Source organism: Nylanderia fulva, unplaced genomic scaffold (genome assembly GCF_048542155.1).
Source record: "Nylanderia fulva isolate GAGA-0341 unplaced genomic scaffold, ASM4854215v1 Scaffold5, whole genome shotgun sequence".
NCBI lineage: Eukaryota > Metazoa > Arthropoda > Insecta > Hymenoptera > Formicidae > Nylanderia > Nylanderia fulva.
Genome location: NW_028190587.1, coordinates 1279350 through 1302329, shown reverse-complemented (window position 1 = coordinate 1302329; position 22980 = coordinate 1279350). Strand labels below are relative to the sequence as shown.

At 43.9% G+C, this 22980-nt stretch overlaps 2 protein-coding genes across 8 annotated transcripts in view; one reads left to right on the top strand and one right to left on the bottom strand.

The window, feature by feature from the left end:
* Positions 1 to 22980, top strand: part of LOC114941998 (uncharacterized) — a 190324-nt gene that overhangs the window by 49331 nt on the left and 118013 nt on the right. The gene's annotated exons all lie outside the window — the stretch shown is intronic.
* Sp1 (transcription factor Sp8) overlaps positions 17729 to 22980 on the bottom strand; it is an 85078-nt gene continuing 79826 nt past the window's right edge. Inside the window, exon 4 of the mRNA XM_085487083.1 lies at positions 17729 to 19372. Within this exon, the coding sequence (XP_085343209.1) occupies positions 17729 to 19372 (1644 nt within the window). The remainder of the gene's footprint in view (positions 19373 to 22980) is intronic.

Sequence of the window (22980 nt, the reverse complement as noted above, 5' to 3'; positions counted from 1 at the left end):
ACTTTATCGTCTCGCGTACTCGTAACTCTTCGCGAGCGGTTCTTCACGCGAGTGACATTTTCTCAAGTCGTGCTCTGAAGTCGTCTCTGTTCCTCTGGAAGCGCGTTTCCACGCGCGATCTCCGGATCGCGTTATTTTCAGAAACACGACTTTTCGAGTCGCGTCTTCCTTTCCGAGTTCTCGAGTGCTTCCCACAAATGCGGTTACAATTTCATTCGTAAGATTTTAGCCGACATTATGCTCTCGATTCTTATTCGCCTCGATCGTAAATCACCGATCGTTCTTTACTGCAAAAATGGGGAAGCCCACTTGTGCAGCGTCTTTAGAAGAGTTAGCTATTGTACGCGATATATTTTCGGGATACGGTCGAATGTCAGATTTCATCGACATATATAAGTCTGGGCGATATATGAGTTTCCCCGGAGCGAACTTATACCGCACGCCATCATCGTTTCTCAGTGCCTGAGAAATCTCTTTTTCCGTCGATTCAAGAAAATTTTCTGTTTCGCGCTGAAACGCGGAACAGACGCGCGCTTCGCCCTCGATACGAGGTGAAAGCAGTTTCATTTTATGTTTGGCTATAAGAACGATTTCTCGACTCGTCGACGTGCGTAGACCTCTATCCCATTCGACGTAACAGCCGACGGTGACCATCGACGAATGACATATAGGTTTTTCTAGGTCGGTCGAATGGGCCACCGGGTACCATTTGTCATCGAGCCCATATTGTGGTCTTGCCTCTGCGCCGCAGTTAAGAATCTTTACTCTCCTTTGAGGATCGGCGGCGATGCCTCGGGCCGAGTCGAACATTGTTGCCCCGATTTCGCACCGATACAGCTTGATTTATGCATTGCGACTCGATCCGGGACAACCGGTGCCGAGAGAGCCGACAATGCCGCGAAAGAAACCACGGAAACGTTGTTCTCTATTTTGGGGTGCGCGCTACTGTGCCCCTGTGCTCCCTCGAGAGAGAAAGAAGCAATAAAGGATAGCCCTAGATGTTTAGGCCGCTCTCGTAGCGATCGAGCATCTGCCAATATTTGTCATCTATTATCGCTCTCGTTTCGTAAACATAGAGGTTTATGATCCGCTTGTTAAGCTACTTCGGTACACGTGTAATATAGTGTCTTCGTGAATAAATATTGAAATATTATTGGTTTTATTTTTTCGTAATAACATATTATGATACAATCGGACAAGTTGTTCGCGGCGCTATCGCGTTATCAATCGCGCTTATTATTTTCCTCCTCGCGCGAGATAGAGCGATAGAGCGAGCCGGAAGGAGAAATTTGCGAGCGAACGAGAATATCTGCGGTCGCACGCATATCCTCTCGGAGAGAGGTGCCGCTATTATTCCTTCCACGGACATATGTAGGACATGTATTCAGGAAAGGTACACCTTCGAAGAATATTGACAGGCGCGTTTCTCCATCTGCTGCCACGTCGCCGCGGCCGGGGCCGGGAACTACAGTTACTCATTGTACTCGAGGCCGAGGCGTGCACCGAACAAAAACTTTGCCGCGAGATGCAAAACGCGAGAGGGTGGGAAAGGGGGATGCGTCTCGAGAGTATCACGTAACCCGGTCGAGTCTGGTAAACGCATGTTGCACGCGATATCGGGCATTGTTGCAGCGCGGGAATTACGTTATGTTACTATATGTCTTATACCATCTGACGCGTTGCTGTCCGTTTCTGTCTGATCGAAGGAACTTGCGAAACGTCGCATCGGAAAAAGCGACGTCTCTTCAGCCTTATAGATTGCACTGTATATCAGGATGAAAATAATTATCTTGGGTGGGAGTAAGAATAAGTACTATGTAGTTTAATTTTTATTTTACATTACACCTGAAATTTAATTATCATATTCAAATTTTTAATTCGAATTTCCTATCAAACTATAGCTTAAAAATATTTATTATAATAACATAGGGATATCTAAAATTTTTAGCTATGGTACCTTATAAACGTATAGTTAAATGTTATTCTATATTATACCTGAAATTCAATTATCATGTCCAAATTTTAGCTATGATAATGATAATATTTTTAACTAGAATTTAACAGGAGATTTTTCCTATTAAATTATAGCTCAAAAATATTTATTACAATAATTATTAAAAAAATTTAGATAATGAAGTTTCAGGTGTAATATAGAAATACCTAAGATTTTTAGCTATGATAAGTTATATTTGTTTTCCATATCCTACAAACGAAACGAACGATTTTTGTCCACGCGACCGACCGCCCGTCCCGAATACGTTTGTCTCAAGGGTAGTTTATACTAGGTAGGTAGGTAAATAACACGACGGGACAAAGAACACGCGTGCAAATCCGCACGAGAGGTGTTACGCCTCTCTCCGAGTAGACCGGAATTGAAATTTCGTCTTGCCAGATCCACGCGCGAGTGATCACATTGATCGTTAATTAACGGCTAGATCGTGGAACAATCACGATATAATTGCGCGTGTCGGTACAATGAAGCGCCGTGACAATATAAATTCCCCCGGGAGTTGTCGCGCGCGCGCGGACCTCTCCGGAGGAGCGTGACAGGGGGGCGTGAACCGTTTCAGAAATTCGTCTTTCGGCTACCGTGGTCTTTCTCTTTCACGTGAAAAATGCCAGATGTTTCGCATGTGGCCGACGTAACGTGCAATGCCGTTGTGTTCCGCCTCTGTTACGGCAATGCCTTATTCATACTTTTGCGCGAATTCAGATCGCCTCCGAGACTGGTAACACGTTTGCACATACACGATAACGTCCAAAAGGGTCTTTTTTCTTACGTAATTGCGTAAACATATTAGAGGAGGACGTCCTTCTTGTATCCTTTAACGTCGCAGGAGGAACATCTTGTTACACGAACGATTCTTAAGAATAACATTCAATACGAACTTAAACCAGGGATTGCTGTCCTTCCGGTTTTAAATTCGAAGTTTCCGGATTTAAAGAAAAAAATTTCTCCTGCAAGAATTCTCCGGGACACGAATCTCATTATTTCTTTTCTATTTTTTTAAAGAGACAATGTACTTATAGTAGTACATTTAAAAAAAGCAACCGTAATATTTTTTATTTTGACATTATTTTGTTAAAATACGATTATTATATAGTGCAATATTTCATTTAATTTTTCACAACTATATACAGTTTGAATAAAAAGAATACATAAAAAGAGTACGTTGTGATTACTATATCTAGTACTGCAAGTTTTTTTATTTTGTAATAATATAATTGTTGAAATATATTTTTAGCACATTTTTTTGCGAGGAAATAATTTATATAATAAAAAAAAATATATTTAGAATTTAAAAACAATTTTCGGGATTTAAAGATTGATATCGAAAGTAATCCTATATAGAACATCAAACATGCAGTTACTTTTCTTGTCAGTATTCGCGGATTAATTACGGATTAATTGCCCCACAAAGGCATTTAATTTCGACGCGAAGGAGAATTGAATAAACAAAGAGATAAGATCGAGAACCGCTAAAGATACAAAGTTAGGCTTAGAGGATGCGCCGTTTAATTCCAAGTTGTCTCATTAACGTCGACTATTAGCGTTTTCTGCCAACGGACGCGGCACTAATTGCCAACGATGAGCTATAGGTCGACGATTAACGTCGATCCGTCGGCGTAAGCAAAGAGCTCAAGGTGTGGCACGGTTCGCACTCATTGTTTAGCAATTAAAAGCGCTCCTCTTTGTGCGCCACCACCTGCCGTTTTGTTTTCGTTTCGCCGCGAAATGCGCGCGTCCGAGCGCGCATTTCGCGATTCAGTGGACACGTCGCGTCGCGTCGGATCGATTTTACGAGGATTAAAAGGGGTTCGATTCTCTGTGTCGCGCGACAATAACGCGATATTGTTTCCTACATAATTTAATTTTAAACAAATTTTGTTTTAAATAAAAGTTGTTGCACGGTTTCCTTTTACGTTTACCGCGAAAACTTGCTTTTATTCCACGTGTGTTTTATTAGAACGCGCGCTTTGTCGACTTTTGTGGCCGCTCTCATGAAAAATTCAGATCTTTCTCTTAATGACTCGGTAATATGAACGGATTAACAAGCTGTACTCGCTTAATTTCGCGCAACTTGAGAAGCGGAGCATACAACTCGCACGGTCGAGTTCTAGATAATTGCGGTATTACTTACGCGCGGCTCGCCGCGCTTATTACTCGGACGGATTCTCCGCGGCGGATATATATTCCACGTGGACGCCACTACTCGTAACGATACCACTCGTTCCTCTAACTGGATTAGCGGTCGATTTCCATTTCGCGGCACGGACGGGAGCAATTGGCCGTTAAGCTCGCACCGTATCGAACCTGACGTTATAATTTTGCTCTCACACCGTCTGCTTTCCGCGTATAAACAACCCGGATCGTGACGTCAAAAAAGTCTCAAAAAAACCGAATATTCGCGCTCGATTGATGATAGCAATTTGGAAGAAGACTCTTATATTTCTTTTTTCATAAGATATAAAAAATTGCACACGCATGTGGACACAAAAAAGAACAATCTATAATAGATAATAATCATATATATAAATGCGTATGATGGGCGTTATCAGTTATTTTGCAGGGAATATATCCCAAGAATCATTTAAAGCGAATTCGATTGGATGTACAAATAATGATAATAATAGTTGTTACTATAAATTATTTTCCTTTTTTAATTATACTTATGTTATTGCAAAATTGTGTGCAAAGTGCACTCGGTGCGCACTAGTGCATCCAATTGAATTCGCTATTAGTTTTCGATAATTTATGGAAAAACATTCGTCGCAACAGTCGCGATCGAGGGTTATCGCGAGGGGCGCGATTATTTCGCAACGTATCTCTCACGCTTCCGGTGCACAGTAAAGACCCAACCGACGCAGGTCACGGGTGTAGGCTACCGAATGACAGGCTTTCCCGCGGTCTCGCCGGGATCCGTTCGCTCGTACATCCGCGGGGCCGCAACCAAGCGACATGAAAACAAGGAAGTGACGTACGGGATACGAAAATCGATGATTATAATTAGCGGTCGATATACCGGAACCAGAGACGGCCTGATTACGGTAATCAGTCGCACGCAGTCGCACGCGGAATGATTCACGGTATAGCGCAGGAGGACGCGACAAGGAGAGTAATAGAGTGAGACAGTTAAAGAGGGACAACCGAGAGGGTAGGAGGGAGGGAAAAAGAAGGAGGATGTGACGGTACACCACCGGCATATATATACGCATGCGCGTGCACACAACTCTTTCCGTGAGTGACTATTATTATATACCGCGTATACTGGCGGACACACAAAAGGCTCCCCATATGGCGACTCGCGGGGACTAATGTATGTCATTAGACGCATTACTCTATGATAATTAAACGTCTATGTGCGCGGCATTGTTACGCTCGCAGCATTACCGGAATGACATGTTGCGTTACAATGCTTCGGATGTCGTGAACGATTCGTCCGCCCGGTTATACCGAGCATCGCATACACGTATATATGCACGCATGTTGATCGCGCTTTCCGGCGATGGGCGAAGCGCGCGAGACACCGCGGGAAAATGCGATTCGGTTTTCTCGAAGCGGCCGGAAGCCGCGAGATTTCTTCATCCGTTCGTTTGCTATGTATACTCGCGAGAGAAAAGAGACTTTTTTCTGGCGTTTATCATTTCCGTCTATACATTGTACAGGAATTCGTGCAAGCTCGAGTACCATTTTTCTCAAAATACGAATGTTTCTTTTCGTTAATGTCTTAAGAGAAAAGATGGAAAAAATGTATTTAAAAATTTCACGCGCACAAGTATTTAACTTTGCAATTATACAACATTATGCTGTTGCGAGAGATATAGGTGGATCGACGTGTATGTATAATACTTTTGAAGATCCCGAGCGTATTCTCATGTATAGCGGATCGCGGTTAGACGTGTCACGAATCTCTCTTGCATCAGGCGAAATTCGGGGCCAGAACTGGGTCAGTTGCGGTCCTAAATACGTCCCGTAGCATGATCGCGATCCATCGCAGAGTCCCGTCTGCGGTTTGGCGCACGTGTTTCGCGAGACGCCTTTGTCGTTTTACTCTCTCTCCTCCCGTTCCGAAGGAACATCATGGAAAAACGTCACAGAGATGCGAGACAACTTTCGGATGGTTCGCGTGAATTTTAGGTACTCTTTGTCGCTCGTTTTTATATGCAAGGACGACCGACGCACGCACGTCGCATCTGTCATGACCTCACGTGGTTTTCGAAACAGACAATTGATTTCTGTATAGACGCGGACGAACATCGTGGTTATTTTATAGATGAATATCGCTGAAAGAAAGAATGAAACGCTTTCACCCCTCGACAACGAATCATCCTCTTAGACGACATTATGGAATTTCGATATTAATACTTTAATTCGCTCAAAGAATTTCTTCTTCATCTCGCGATGATGGTAACGTAAAAGATATTCGATGAAAGAATTTCGGTGACGAAATAAAGCGCGTTTTACGACGGGCCGCTTGCGCGTCGTCATTACTTCCCTCAAGCCTCACCTTTATTATTGTCTTCAATTTTTTTTTCTTTATATACATTGCGGGGCGCATCTGCCATGGGGCGAGCGTATATTAGGGCACGTAGATCGAGGCGTGGCCGATGGTGTCGTTTCCTACGTGGCATTGTCCCAGGACGGGACGCACCTGGGAGTGAACCTACCACGCCTCTCGGTCGCGATGCACGAGGTTCCCGCGGATGCACCCTCGTCGCATACGTACATTCATATATAGAGGGAGAGAGAGAGGCTCTACCCCACGCATACACGCGCTCACGTCGATACGGCCTCGTCCTGGATGCGTGGATTTGGCCGCGCGCGACGTTTCGCGCGTGACATACGGGACGACGAGAAGCGGTACCAGAGACGACACAATACGGAGCCGTTCATTACGCGTCTACGACCATTGTCCCACGATACGTGTAGGGTAAGGGAACTGGTTCTGGATCGTCAGGATAAACATTCATATTCGCATTCAAAAAGATATTTTGACAAATGTAAGAAACATGAAATATATTTCTGAGATATACTTTAGATAAAAGAGAAGCGTTTCTTTTTTTAAGAATTTTGTTAACATTAAAATTATTTATTTTGATACTAAAAGTTAAATTATTTTTTTATTTATTCTTTTCTCCATACGTTTTAAATAAATACGTCAGTTATCGTTATATCTAATTAAAAAAAAATAATTGTTGAAGATTAAAAAAAAATTGATGATGATACGTAGTAATAAAAAAAAGAAAACTTATTATACTTGCCTTTTTTTTTTTTTTTTTTTTTTTACAACGTTGTAAGCGTTTACAGTTATCGTAAAGATAGATTCCTCTGCAAAAGTCATTGTATATATCAAAAATTGTTCTATCAAAATTTATCATTTTTTCTTCTACTCTGTTCAAGCTTTTATTTGAATATCTGATTATGCCTCGAAATTAAATTTTAAATCGCGATCACGCAACGATGTATGCGTCGTAAATTAAAAGATTAATTGATTTCGGCATTTCGTAGGTCGAGTTCGCAAACATTTCACATTAAAGCACCGCGCATACAACGGTTACGCGTGTAAGAGCTGCCCGAATACGCCCGAGGGCGGCCGGGGCGGTGGCGATTCCGCCCCCAGGTGGGTCAGGGTGGTAACCAGCATATCTCACATGGTCCCATAACGTAAATACCACGGACATGCTAATGTTGCCATAATTAAGCGTAAAATTTCCATTCTTCACGTGGAAAACGTAAAGATCACGTGTGACATATACAATAAATCAGTCGATGAAGATAATGTAAAATTTTTAATGATTCAGTACGATTGAAAAAAGGTATCTTTGACAGTATAGAGAGTACGATGTGATAATTAATATTTTGTTCCGTGATAAGTGAATAAGATATATACAGAGAGAATTTTCTCTGAAAATTATGATGATTGTGGGACAACATGGTACTGGAAGAATTTTCACAAGAGCTTTTCTGATTAATATTTACCACAATAAAAATATCTATCACACACAATAAGATATAAAATATGTTCGATTAATATTACTATGTATTATATATTAATATTTTTTATTACGATTACTATATGGTTTTTTAGAGGGTATAAATTAAAAAAAAATTCTCTCCGTGTATAATTTATTGTGCGGGACGAGCAAAGAATTTTGAATATGTTTTCTCTTTTGTTACGATGTTGTTCAGATTTTACGAAAAAATAGCAACAAGTATTTTTATTAAAATAATCAATACGCTGATTAAAAAACAAGAAACGATATTAAATTCGAGCATTCCTGAAGAATCTCGCGCGTACGCCAAGGATTCATGAGAGAGAACGTCTTTCTCCCGGAGGTTTCTCATTATCCGCGCACGTTTATTCCGTCTCGTAATACGTCGATACGTTGTTATGCGCGTCCCATCTATCAGAATCGATCGCCGTTCTTTCCCGGTGGGCGTTCGTTCGACGAAGGAGGTCTCCGAGATTGACGCGCGTCGGTCGACCTGGCGACGTATAACGCTTCAGATTTATTCAATGACGACGATCGTTAAGGGTCCCGAGCTGTGGGTGGGACGGCGAGGTCAAAGGGGAGTCGCGGCCCCTTCCGATATCCGACGCCAGACACGTGCTGCTTCATTCCGGCACGGCTCGACGCCAAGAATCCAAGAGTGCGTCCCGCGACATGATTAGCGTCCGCTTGTCATTAGCTCTCATCTGAAAAACGCGTTCGTAGTAGTATATTAGTAGTCAGCCATGCTTTATAAATTGCGTCGATGACACTCGGCCGATGATTAAGCGCGTCCAACGTTCACTTTTCTGATATAATAATAAATAATCGACGTTATATACCAACCGTTTATAAATACAAGGCAGTCGATGTTAAGTGACCGTTGTAAGAATATCGCGAAGATGTATCGAATGAGCGAGGAAGCCTTCTCCGTCAGCTCGGTAAGAAACTAAGTTTAGCCCGCTACGGCCAAATTGCGTCTCCGGTGTATGAGTAGCGACATGTTAGAGAGTCGTATGTCATATTTCCGTAACCGTAGCTGTCGCTTAACCGACATTCGTTTTATCGTCCGCTGTCGCCTCCGGAAATTGTCAAACATCGTGCGAGAAGGGTCGCAGTTTTTTGGCTCTTTATCACGAGAAAGCATATGTCCCGAGAAATGGAGAAATAAATACGATATTCTCCCACCTGTATTTTTCATGTGCGAACATGGTTGTAATTAATAATTATCGAGAGAAATTTCGCTGACATCAAATAATTAATTTTATTATTCATCATTAAGTATATATATATATATATATATTAATAACGAAAATTTAAATATCCTACAAATGTGTTCAATCGATTGAAAATGTTGATCGGATTCGCTATGAAACTTGGAGAAGAGAAAAAAGACCCGGTTGAGGCCGGCGAGAAACTTACGTAAACGATCGTAGCGAGCTTTATTCATCCCATCTATCGTAGTTCTTCTCTTCGAAATACCGCGTTCTCCTTCTCCGTCGTTTGATTTTTTCTCTTTCTCTTCTCTTCCTTATCTGTTCCTTTTGTGTTATCCTGGTTCCTCCGCATGCGGGCGCGCGTGCATACAGGACCATCGTGAATCGTGCGATGACTAGCAAAAATCAATTCAATTCCATCGTATATCTAATTCAATAATCTGAACGTGTCGAGTGGGCGAGAGAAACAGGCCGGAGAATGTAAATGCGATAAACGAGTCTGAGGTGGTATTATAAGAAGGAACAAAGAATACCGCGACTTCCGGCTGCGCCACATGACCGACCCGACTGTCATAAATCGTTTCGTGAACGGAACCAAGTGGCTCGGCTTCGTCCGCCTTACGAATCTGACAAATGATCGTTTCACGAGAAGCCAATTAACACCTCGTACAACAGTCGGACATGGGGAATATCTCGGCGTGACGTGTGTTGGTGAGACAACTTTGATCTGGGTTGCGACATATATAAAGAGTAAATTTAGATTTTAAGAATTATCTATTTTTTATTGTTTTCTCACGGTTCTCGGACGTAACTTCACATTAAAAAAAGCAGACGGTAACAGAGGGAGAGAGAGAGAGAAAAAGAGAGTCTTGTTTTCCTTTCGAGAAAGAATCGATAACGCGACGTCAACGAACTAGAAAATAGAAATGAAACTTTGTCAACTTGGAAGTATCGTTTATATACCATTGTAGTCGCTTTATACATTTTTTAAAGCGTTCAGCCTCGCAACGATAAAGTAACGAGGCAAGGGTAATACGCAACAATACACGAGGGTTAAAGTTTCCCAGAACGAGACGGTTAATCATATAGACAATTAGCGCGATCGAACACGACCTCGTTTAACGATGCTTCGCGATCCGCGTCTTGCTTTACGGAGTATGAAAAATTATTTCCTTACTCATTGAATCAAATAAAATAAATTTCGTACGCGCATAATTAAATGAATGAAACGCGGAAATAATAATTTCTCGGTGAAGAAGAACGCGAGAGGATTAATGCAACATTTTCTCTCTCGATCGACATCAGCAATCCGAGTGGCGCACCCTAAAAAAAGCTATCCGTTCGCGGACGTGCCGTCGAAGATAGCCACGCGTATATCCCTCTAGATGTTGCCATCTATTTGGCACATCCGTTGTCATGGTGGATTTCTTGCTGTCGAGGGGCGACCACTCGCTCGTGGCGAGATAAAAATACGGTCGGAAGGGTATTAGTCACTGCGCGATGGTCCGTGGGGTGTTTCGACAGACGGAGAGAGGGAGACCCAGGGAGAAAGAAAGAGATACGAGTGCGTCCGTCTTTCACGCGTATTTCGCCACTCTCGAGTAACAAACTGCACCAACACTCGTTCGCGATGCACGCGTTTGCGTACGTGCGTTAACTGGATCGCCAGGAAGCGGAGCCGTTAAATCACGCGGGACTCGAACAGACCCCGGAATGCAATGGTAGCATGTATGCACAGCTATATACACGTACGTGTATATATATATATATAGCCGGGATGTGTGCGCGGAATCAACGCTCTTGTGTGTGTGTTTCGCCGCCTCATCGGGCGCGGACGTATCAATTAACTCGTGGAACTCGACGGCCATCTCGACTAATTTCCATCCATTCCTCCGACATACCTACCCGATGTGCCATGAAATTATCGGCCGATAGTTATACGAACCGCTAGCTAGCTACCGCGCCGACTCTTTCGTGAACTCACGGGGTCGCGGCTTCGCTTTTGAATTATCATCGAGGGGCGATCGAGGATTTTCTTTTTTTTTCTCTCTCGTTAAGATACGCTGGTATACAAGAGGGAATGTTGATAAATTAAATTGCGTTTCCCTTTGATATAAGCGACGCGTATTTCATCGATGAAGTCATTATAATTGCAAAACTCGGTTGCACTTAGCAGCAGTTATTTTTCCTTTCATTTTTTTCAGTTGTAATCGCGCGACGCATATATTCATATCAATAAATGCACATTCGAATTGCTTAATTACGCGTACTGTATTGCGCAGTAACTTTAAACTCCTGTGCGATTAAAAAACATAGTCGCTTATCATAATTGTGATGCGCAAGTGTCACCGATATGCGTAAGTCGGATAATTGAATCGATCGCGAGCGAATAACGAATTGATATCGAAATTGACAGCGCTGGATAATTAGTCAGCGTCGTTCGTTTCAATTAGGCGTAAGCTTGCGTAACGAGATGATTGCGGGAGCAACGAGATTCGTTCGTTAGCCGGCCTAGGAGGAATAAACCGCCGGCGTTCCTGAAACAGTCCCTCGACGAGTGTCGCGTGAACCAACCAGATACTTTAATGACCTCTAACGACGAGCAATTAACTCGAATCGGACGGTAATGTTATATCAGCCTTGCGTTACAGGATTGCCTCAGCCTGTTCTATTCTGCGACGCGCGTTACGGTGGTGGCCACCAGCGCTCGTTATGACAGCGTCAGAATGTTCGGTGTTGTTTGCCCATTAGATGGCTGTTCGACTATGTCGAACACGAGATTGCGTCGATCGCACGTGTCGGATGACGTTATTTGTTCGATTTTACGAGATTATTTCATTCGCGAGAGACGCGAGGCTATTATAAATTACGGCTTCCATACATGTAGGAAATTTAAAAATTTACGAAACTGTCATCACACATTAACAAGATGTAAAATACTTTAATATTCATATATAATAATTGGATATACGGATCACTAAAATAATATTGCAGGAAATAGGAAGAAGCGTGTTTTGAATTTGTATTTTACTTTTAATCTATTTCTAAAATATTAATCTAATATATCTTTTTCTTTATTAAAATTTTTCAATTTTATCAATCGAATGAAAAATGAGAACGAAAGAAATTAAGTGTTTTTTTAGAGAAAAAATGAAATTTTAAATAAAATTATATTTTTAGGTACATTTCATTTATTATGCAATTAATTATACAAAGCATCTTGTGGAATCAAGATTACAAATGTTCTTTGAACTTTTTATTTTTATGAAAAAAGTGTTGATATTTAGTCTAAATTTAAATCGCAATCGTACACTGTTGAAAATGTTATTGAAAAATGCCACTAATTAATCCGAACATGGAACATTAAACATCTGTCTCAGGTTTTAAAAATTCGAGTCCTGATTAACCAGCGATCCCTAACTCCGAATCACCCTACATATACATATACATATATACACACGCACATGTAGGATTTTTTTCGGCTGTTGCGTGATAATAAATTACACTTTCTCGTCACAGTACATATATCCGGTAATAGGATCGGCGGTTTCTAAAATTCAAAGGACTCTCGTATCTCTATCTAGATCTAAGTTGATTTTACAGACGCCCGGCTTTTCGATCGCGTCATAGCTTTTTCCAGAGCGCGGCACTTTGGTAACAGGACTCGCGTGCTTCTCTCATACGAGCACGTGTGCGACGCGCGTGTCTGCGTGTGTCCGAAAACGGCGGGCTTTGAAACGCGTTACTAGCTTCACGCTCACGCATATGTCTCCTCGGCTTTTCCAAGCAAACTACGTGTAACTGTGTTAACCATATGTCCATAAACCGTGGGTCTAACCATAGCCTCGTTAGTCCTCTCTTTCTGTGGTCCTCTCTTCGACTTTACAACCGGTTCGGATTAGCGTACTAATCTGTTGGCACATTCGGTAAATCGATTACGCTCCGTCGCCGCCCGTTCGTCATTTACAAATTTCACGAATAATATTGTAGCGAATCTAAAAATGATTGCACGGTACGATAATTATTATTATTATTTTTTTTTTACGATATCTTTGTAAAATATCTCGCAAAAAAACTTTCTACTCTTTTCAAAATAATACTGTAAATCCACTCTTCTCATGGATTATATGTTAAAATTTTGCTTATAAAAGAATGATGCGTTTCACTTTCCCTTATTAGTGGCTCTAGTTTGCGGTAGGCTCGAAAAAGAAGCGGTTTCACTTTTGTAAATATGAAACCGTAGTATCCCCATACATAAAGTCAAGTCGTTAGGATCATGAGATTTGTTAACAGACCACGAAGGGGCGAGAAACGGCGAACCTTTCGGTCTCCTTTGTTCACATTTTTTCACCAACCTTGCCGACGTCACAAAGTATCGAATTTTAGAGTCTTATTCAGTTTTCTTTCTTCTCCACTTAACACATTATCTCTATTGATCTATCATTTATTTTGATCGGTTAAATTGATTGTATTTTTGTTAGTTTTTGAAATTGATTTATTATTGAATTTTAAAATATAAAATATGAAAAAGAATCACTTACCCATAGAAACTTACCCATTGTTTTTCTGGTATAATGAATTAAAAAAATTGAATCTATATAATTATCTTATACTAATCAATATTATATAGATTAATAATGAATATTATATTATTATTATTATTAATTATTATATATTTATGTTCATTTTATATTATATTTCTTAATTATTAAAATTAATATTATACAACTGCATATATTAATACGTGGAGCAAAGGAATATTTATAGCAACTCATAAATCGATGTAGGCAAACTTGAAAATGAACCACAACTTTTCGATAATATACCGATTACATGAAAAAATAAATAAATATCTTGCTCATACATTAATGAATAATCTGTAAAATACTGAAATGTATACATACAAAGATACTCCAATATTTTATAAGATAACATTAATATATATGAGAAAGAGAAATATAAAGTATATAAGATATATCGTATCGCTCTCTAAACACGTTTTATTTCCCGGTTGTGTAATCTACATCTTTGTTACTCGTGATCCATTTATAAATCATGAACGCGATGCACACGAGCAAAGTGTCGTTCCGCCGGCTTCATAAAAGCACTCCCGCCGCTCCATTCGTTTCAATTGTATCGCGATGGGGTGCACCGCCGTGAAATTAATCGCACAGCGGTGTCTTTGTCTAGTGACGGTGCGCGACCTTTATTATCGCAACCGCCGTTCGAAAGAACAGACGGATCTAATGACCCCCGAGTCTTGAGAACGATCTCGCGGACGTGACACTCGCACGCGCCTAATTATTCACTCGCAAGCCAGCAGAACAGACGTATGTATCTCTCTTCAAAAGAATCCGTCCCTTTAATTTATTGGGGCGCGCTTATATACATAAGTATATCACACATAAATGCGAGCGGAAATTGCAAGGAAATTTAATAATTATTAATGTATTGATATTGATGTATTCTAGAATTAATCAAATACGAATTAAATTTATACTATGTTAGATTTATTTGCAAGAACAATTAATTGTTTTCCTCAAAAATGTTTCCATGAAAAAATACTCAAGATATGTTATATATAATAATATATAACAATGATTAATATATATTTTCTATTTTACTAAAAATGTCTCTCTTCAAGAATGACAAGTGAAATTACGTTCGACGTATCTTAAGCGTATATAATGTGATATGCAATTCAAAAGGAGGACGAAAGATAATTAAAATAAAAATTAATTAAAGTTTCTTTTAAAAGTAGAGTATAACCATGAAATCTATCGCATATTGCGCGCATTATAATTAAATTGAACCTTGAACCGTAATGCCTTTAGATATAGTGTAGAAAGAGACAGTCGTATAATATCATTGTCAAGTTGTCACGAAACGAGAAGAATGAGACGGGGAATAAAGTAGTTACGTAAGTGCGGTAGAATGAAACGTCGAAACAGAGCATATAGAATACCCGCACCAATCGCTATATCCCAAACGAGGAGAAACGCTTCCTGCATTAGAAACGTACGGCTATGGTCGTAAAGGCGCGATGATCTGTGGATAGAGGGGTGAGCGCAGTGGCTGGTACCGAGGGGGTTGCAAATTGAATAACAAACGTTCACCCTCCTTGGTTAAATCACCGAAAAAGCCATCCCCCGGGCTTGCATGCTTGCCGCTATACGTTAACCGCACTCCCACCCCCTACGAATTGCTGCGGCGTAACCCCGGGCACGACCTCCTCCGACTGTTTTGCATAACGATCTTATTTCGTAATCTCTGCCATATTGATCCAGTTTACGGCGCCGTGCTTGAAAATTGTCTATTGCGCGACGTCGCTGCGTCGAATGTCGTATTCGAGGAAATTTTCATCCCCCGTCTTTTAGCGAAATTGAAATAATATTCTTTGAACTCGCGCAAATATTTGATTTCAATCCGTGATTTTGAGAAATTCTTTCTCTATGTCAACTGTCGTTAAAAACGTGCAGTTTTCTCGCGACGCGAGTGACTCCTGTCATTGTTTGAAGAATATTGCGCATCAATTATGACCGGAGTTCTCGGTGGAATCGACTTTATAGGAGTCCGTAATGATCGCGTGACGCGGCTACTCCATTTGTTTAGGCCCGAGAGGAGCCGAGCCGAGTCATTCTCGCTAATAAGATCGAGAGCCGAAGCACGTATCGGACGCATTTCCGTCGGCGTTCACGAGCTCGAGCTATACGCCCGTCGTCGCGTAATCGGCGGATCTCCGAAGGAGCGAGGATCGGAATAAAATTCCGGAGCGGGAAAATAAAATTGCACGACCCATATATGTGAGCGAGGGAGACCCGATGTTATGACGGGACATTTCACGGTTGGCAGGATCCGGGATTTAACGGCCCGTGCGATAATATCGTCCCACGAGCTCGTGTCCCGCTCGTGCTTCCTCGCTCTCGAAGTCTTTTAATGCATTGGCAGCAATCTTTAACATCGGATAAAATGATTATTAATTCCTCGCGAATACTTAGACCTAGATGGATTATTAGTTAAAATTAGAAATTAAATTATTATCGAAAAACCCGTGATACACACGTTATAAAAAGAGATTATAAATACAGGGTGCTTGAAGCACCCTGTACGTTACGGAGGAATTATTATTTCTCAATAATTGGCAGTAAAGTTGCATTTCGGGAATAGATGGGGGATTTTCGTTTCACAGGTTTTTCGATTGAAAAATCGGACGGATTCGATTGAACAAGGACGAATTTCATGGATGGAACTCGATCGAATAGAATCATTATTCACAAAAGCATTATTTATTTCCTCTTTCTCACTTTAAAATGAATTTATAATTTTTATAATAAAATACAGTAATAAGAAAAAGAGTTAATAATAATAATTAATATTTAATATATAATAATTAATAATTAATAATAATAATAATAATTCATTGATAATAGTGCGCGTTACTACAAATCCGAAGGGTGGGCTGATATGAGTCGTCGTTCCAAGTTCCAAACGTAATAAATTGCCTGGAAAGAATTGCAAATTCACTAAGGAAAAAACACTTTCACTCTCTCTCTTTCTCTCTCTCTCTCTTCTCTCATTAGACAATGCTCAAGGCCCTGCGTGGTATGAAATCGTTTGGAACCTGTCCGTGTCCATACTCCACGGTCGTTAATTATTTACCTTCTTGATTCGTTCCGTCTCTTGTCTTCCGAAAATGAGCGGAAGAGAAGAGTCGGCGGGGCGCGAAGTGTTTTGTCGGTGTATGGTACAACGCGACAGTGCATTATATGTATATATATAATATATATATATTTATATATTATATATATATATATATATATATATATTTATATTTATATATTTATACGGGTTATTTTTTTTTTTACACACAACATTACACCGCTTAATTAATATATCATTTCTCTCTCTCTCTCTCTCTCTCTCTCTCTCTCGTTCTCTCTTTCTCTCTCTCTCTCTCTCTCCCTCTCTTTCACGCGTTCTATATATATATTATGTACAATTAAAAAAAAAAAATCCTGAAAAGTCGCGTGTGCGTGGGGGGAGGGACCATTTTCCATATTCGGAAGCAGGACGGGGAGCCAGAGATGTCGTGTATATCTTCGTGTCTACGTGTGTATATTATTCGTGCCCGCGTGTATGAAAACGCGCGGCCGGACGGACGTGCGGTGGTTGTCGGTGCGCTCGTAAACGTACTTAGAGACTATGTACAGGCGCTGGGGACGAGGGTGAGGGAGTCTGCGCGGTCCCCGGCGTGCCAGGATTTTGTTGCACAGAGACAGAGTAGGAATTGTTTTGTCGCGGATGCTGTTGTTGTTGGTGCGATTGGTGGTGGTGATGATGGTGGTGGTGATGGTGGTTTTGGTGCTGTTGCTGCTGATGGTGATGATGGGCGATTGCCGATGGATTAATGGTCGCGTGATTCTGCATTAGGTTCAGATTGAGGGGGTAGGATGATAAGGGGGAGCCCAGGGCCGTTGCGGCAGCGGTACTGCAGGCACCGGCTCCGGGCCCCACCGGGCTCAGTGCATGCTCATCCCCGCGTGCGGATGGTGGGCCGCCGCCGGGACGGAGGTTGCGTGATGATGAGGATGGTGCATTAGAGGTGGGAGATGCGGGTGGTGGGGATGGTGTGGGGTCAGAGGCGGCGGGGTCATCTGTATTGGGGTCATGGGTGTTGTCGGCTGATGGCCGAGAGTGGTGGTGGTGTTCTGGGGGGATGTGGTGGTGTCCTGGCCCGCCGCCACCGCCGCCGCCGCCACCGCCGCTGCCGCCGCCGCCGCTGCCGCCAGCTGCTGTTGCTGCTGGGCCGCCGGCTGCGGCGGCGGCGGCTGCGGCTGCTGCTGCGGCACCGAGCTGGAAGTGGGACTCTGCTGACTCCCGTTGTCCTCGCTGTCGGAGCAGGACTCGGCCGACGAGCTCCCCGCTCCCCCCTTGCCCTTGCTGCCGCTGCTGCTGCTGCTGCTGCTGTGGGTCTTGACGTGCTTCGCGAGATGGTCGCTGCGCATGAACCGCTTGTTGCAGACCGGGCAGGCGAATCTCTTTTCGCCGGTGTGGGTTCGAAGGTGCCGCTGCAACTCATCCGAACGTGTGAACCGCTTGCCACAGAAAAGCCAGTTGCAAACAAACGGTCGCTCACCAGTGTGCCACCGTAAGTGGGCCTTCAGATGCGACGTTTTCCCGTAGACCTTGCCGCAACCCGGTATGTGGCAGCTATGGATGTTCTTCTTCCTGAGGTGCACGCCGGCGGGACCGAGCCTCTCGGCTTCTTGACAATTCGGACAATCGCACGTGGCGCGACCGGTGTAACGTCTCTGCGAGCGTGGCGAGGGCGCTTGACTGACGCCGGCGCCCCCGACTCCGCCGCCACCGCCGCCGCCCTGTGGACTTCCGGCGCCGGCGCCAGCCGTCGCGGCCGCGTGATGATGGAGCCCGAATCCGGGCGGTCCGCCCGGTAGCATAGATTTGTACGTGTCTTGTAGGAGATTGTGCCCGGCGGTCGTAGCCGTCGTCAGCAAGTGATTGCCGGCCAGAGCGAGACTCGTCGAGTAGTCGGCCGAGTAATTGGCCATTTGCGCCGCGTGGACGCCGACGCCGACGGTACCGCTCACGTCCAACCATCCGCCGGCGGTCGCGGCCCCGTGCACGTCCCACCAACCGTCGCCCGTTTTGATCCCGCTGTGAGTCGCGCCCGGCATCGCGTTGAACGGCCACGACTCGTACGGATGCCTGCCGTATACCGAGCCCAAGGTCGCGCCCTCGACCTTCCCTAGGAGGCTGCTCTGATGATGATGAGGATCGCCGGCCGGTTGCGCGCTCGCCGTTCCCGGAAAGTACAACTCGCTACCGTATTGCGGCGCGGTCGAGGCGCACGATGTCACCGGCGCTCTGGCGTAACCTCCGGTCGTGCTACCGGCGCTGCTCGTTGCCGCCGGTCTCTGGCTCACTCCCGTCGTTGTGCACCCGCCGCTGCCGCCGCCGCCTCCGCCGCCGCCGCCGCCGCTGCTATGCTGCGGCGAACTTCCGCTGCTCTGCGGGCTCTTTTTCCAAGGATGGAAACCCTTGCCTACCGCCGCGTCCGCTAGTGGCGGCGGACTCTTGCTGCTCAGCTTGTTGCACTGTGCCGCCAGCATGGCGAGAGGCGTGCCTCGTAGTCCCGGATGATCCTGTAACATTGCGATTAAAGCTGCGCTCAGTCGTGATTGCGAACAAATTGATCCGTTTTGTATGCAATTAGAGAAATGTATGATGTGATATATATATAGGATGATGTTTAATTAAAATGTGTTAACGCATATTATTGGTTCTTTTCGGAATTACTCGTTATGGAACAATCTCGGCGAGATCGGGCCGCGATTACGCAAATCGGTAATAACAACTCTGGGCCGAATTACGTATCGATTCACCATCGGATCCATCGGGATACTTTTTCGTGCTAGCGCGGTACGTAATATCGAATTCTGTCGGTCGGTGGACGCCCATAATCGCCGCCACGTCTAAATCGATCTAAAAAGAAGTCCCGGCCCAAGAGGAGAGAGAGAGAGAAGAAAGTCTTCCCCTAAGGGCGTATAATGACACTAAATTGCCGCTCCTATCCTAGAAGAGATCCAAGATTAGTCGCTAAAAGTAATGAGACCCGATCGCTCTACCTAGGCCGCCGGTTTCATGCAAATTGTTGTCTCGAACCAAGCACAAGGTCGACATATGTTTTCCACGGTGCAATATATTAGGAGGCTCGAAATTACGTTCATCAAATTCGATTCGCTTTAAATAACACGTAAATAAGGAATGATATATATATTGTATAAAATTAGAATAAATTCAATAACACAATTTTCGGTACATCTTGGTAATATTTCAAACGTGCCTTTGCAAGAAATTTACGAAACTCGTGCTCTCTTTCGCGGCACGAGGGATTAAAGGGAACGCAATTTGCGCGCGAGCTAAAAATTAGAGCGGACGACAGGCAGCAGCCGACCGAGGGATTTTAGATAAGGAACTTCATCAAAAGAGCAGCTCGAAAGATGCAAATCGCTCGCGGGGGGATGAAAGGACAAGGAGAGTGTCGGCGGCTACCGAAGAGCCGGAGGCTGAAGAAGAGAGGTCCTGGGGAACGGATTTGGACTCGGAGAGGTAAAAGCGAGAGGGTCCGCGGAAGCGGCAGGAAATTAAGGTCTGGAGGGCCGCGCGGCCATTAGCAGTCGGCGCCATCGAGGCGACACGCCCCCACGTGGATTCAACCTTGCGCCAACAACACCGGCGAAAGACAACGAAACGCACCCCTCCAGGATGGTAGCACCGAGAAAGAGAGAGAGAGAGAGACAGAAACAGGCAGTAACGAAGGGGATAAAAAGGAGAAATGGAAAAGTCGCGACCGAGCTCTTCCTTCGAAGAGAATTCTACTCGGTTGCTCCGATCATTCATCAACGCGTACAACAAATATCGCGCTCATATTTCTTCGGGAGTAACATGATCGATATTGGTATAACGCGGTCTCGTTATTCAACACGCGCTCGTGTGCGAAACGTCAAGATCCTCCGCGACTCGGTGGTATTATTAACGTTTAACACGAGTAATAATGAGCTGAATAATTAAGCGTTCAAACCTGAGGATGTTGCAACTAATTATTTTTTGTAGAAAACTATACAAGCCTGGCGAAATTACTGTAATTTATACTCGAACGCGGAAAAGTACAGAGTATCGAGCAAGAGTCATTATTCCGAGGGAATCTCCAAACTACCCCGTGCGAGATTGCTCTCTCTCTCTCTCTCATCCCCGTTACGAGATTCTCGACGAATGAGAGCGCTCGTCGACGCTCTCGGAGATCGCGGAGGGCGAGAGAGAACCGCGAGGAGGGTTAGGTTCGAAAGGAACGAAATCGTCTCTCCCGCTTTTACGTCGAAAAGGGGTGGGTAGCTAACGCGCGGCAACGGAGATCGCAACGGGGTTGAGTGTCTCTCCGCCGGTGTACGAGCCACGCCCTCTTCAAGCTCGATGAGTGCAGGTTGTAGGCAGGCCACGTATCGATCCGCCGGGACAATATGACAGTGGCCTGCGGAGACAACGACGTCCCTCGATCAGCTCCCTCCGGTCTCCATCGCGGAATCGTACACTCCTCGTGCCTCCATCGCTCGTAATCTTTAGCTCATTCCCGTCACGTCTCAGAGTTATCGTCACTTTTTTGCTGTCCAGCGACAAGTTTTCTCTCTTTCGTAACTTTCGTCAATCATTTTTCAGTTTCGAGCGCGAGCGATTTCATTTCGAGAGCAAACGGAAAAACAAATGCACGATACACGACGAAGCTGTGACGAAGCCTAAAGAGTGTACCGAATTTATTCGACGAGAGAGAGAGAGAGAGTCTCCCTCCTGTCGGCGCGCTTGAAAGGGAACCGACGTGAAATGGGCACCGGTAGGATCCTTTGTTTTAGCCGCGTGACGTCACGCCCCTCGTAGCCAGCTAGGACTAATAATGCCCCGAGCTACGCCGCGCATAAATTAAAACGAAGAATCCTCTCGTGTGGTGCGCCGGATCCTTTTTTCCGAGAACTCATTCGCGTCGTCGCGCCAATTGCCTCGGTGGTCTGTGACGAGGCCCCGAACACGCCGGAAACGGCCCCGATCGTGATCCTTAACGAGATCGAGCCGGCGCTCGACGGCGGAAAATAAAGCGGAAACGCCGGCGATCGTTCGAGCACGAGCCACGTGACAGCTGAATGCGAGGGAGGTAAAAGACCCGACAGCGAGGGTGCGAAGCAACAAACCGTGGGGTGTCTACCGGTCGAGCTTCGTGGCGAACCGCATCCGACGGCCGTGTCAAACTTTCATTCCCCTTACTGTCTGAGAGAGAAAGAGAGAACCCTCACGTTCACGTACGTCAGGCGACGATCGGTGCGCGTTAACGAAGACATCGAGTCGAGAATTTGGTGAATTCGATTAATTCCACTCCCTTTCATAGCGTGCAGGAACAAAGAATTTCTTCCCTTCTGATTGAATAAAATTTCTTTCACGCGGGTTCAACATTTTTGTGCGCGTATGTTTAAGAAAAACATACGCGCGAAGTTTGTTGAGAACGGCGTAGAAATTATTTCAAGTCGTCGTCGAATTACGCGGACAATTAAAAAAACGAGCGCGAAAGAAGAGTCCCGTAATGGAACGCCGCGCAAAATTAGTCGGCGCCCTTTTCTGCTTTCCGTGTAAAAAGTGTCCGGTCGTTCCCGACAGAGCCATTGACCGCGATCTCCTGCGAGAGCACCTGCCGGCATGGTCGAGTTTCTGATTGGATCCACCTGCACTGAGCGATCTCCAACCAGAGTGATATCGGTCCACTTTGTCGGTCCCTTCGCGTATTGTCATTTTTATTTTTTAAACGTTTAGTTAGAATGCTTATATATATATATTCGCTTTTATTTCTATCTGTTTGCCATTTTACTTCAATTATAATACGATGTTCTCTTCATAAATCTTCATATATTGTGCGAAGAAAAAGTATTAATTTAATACAAAAAGATCATGAAAATCCATCGCGAAATATTACAGGGAAATTTCTGAATTAATCTTGAAATATAATCGATTTACTTATCACATATATTTCGTTCACGCGAAAGAAAAGCGTCGGCTATAAAATTATTCATAAAATACATATTATCTTGGAGTAAGTAATGTAATTATTATTACCATGCAAATCGTGCATCGTGTTAAAGATACACGCGAATATATACCATTGAATTATAATTTTAAATGGCATTATTACTTCTGGCTGAAACAATCTCGATGG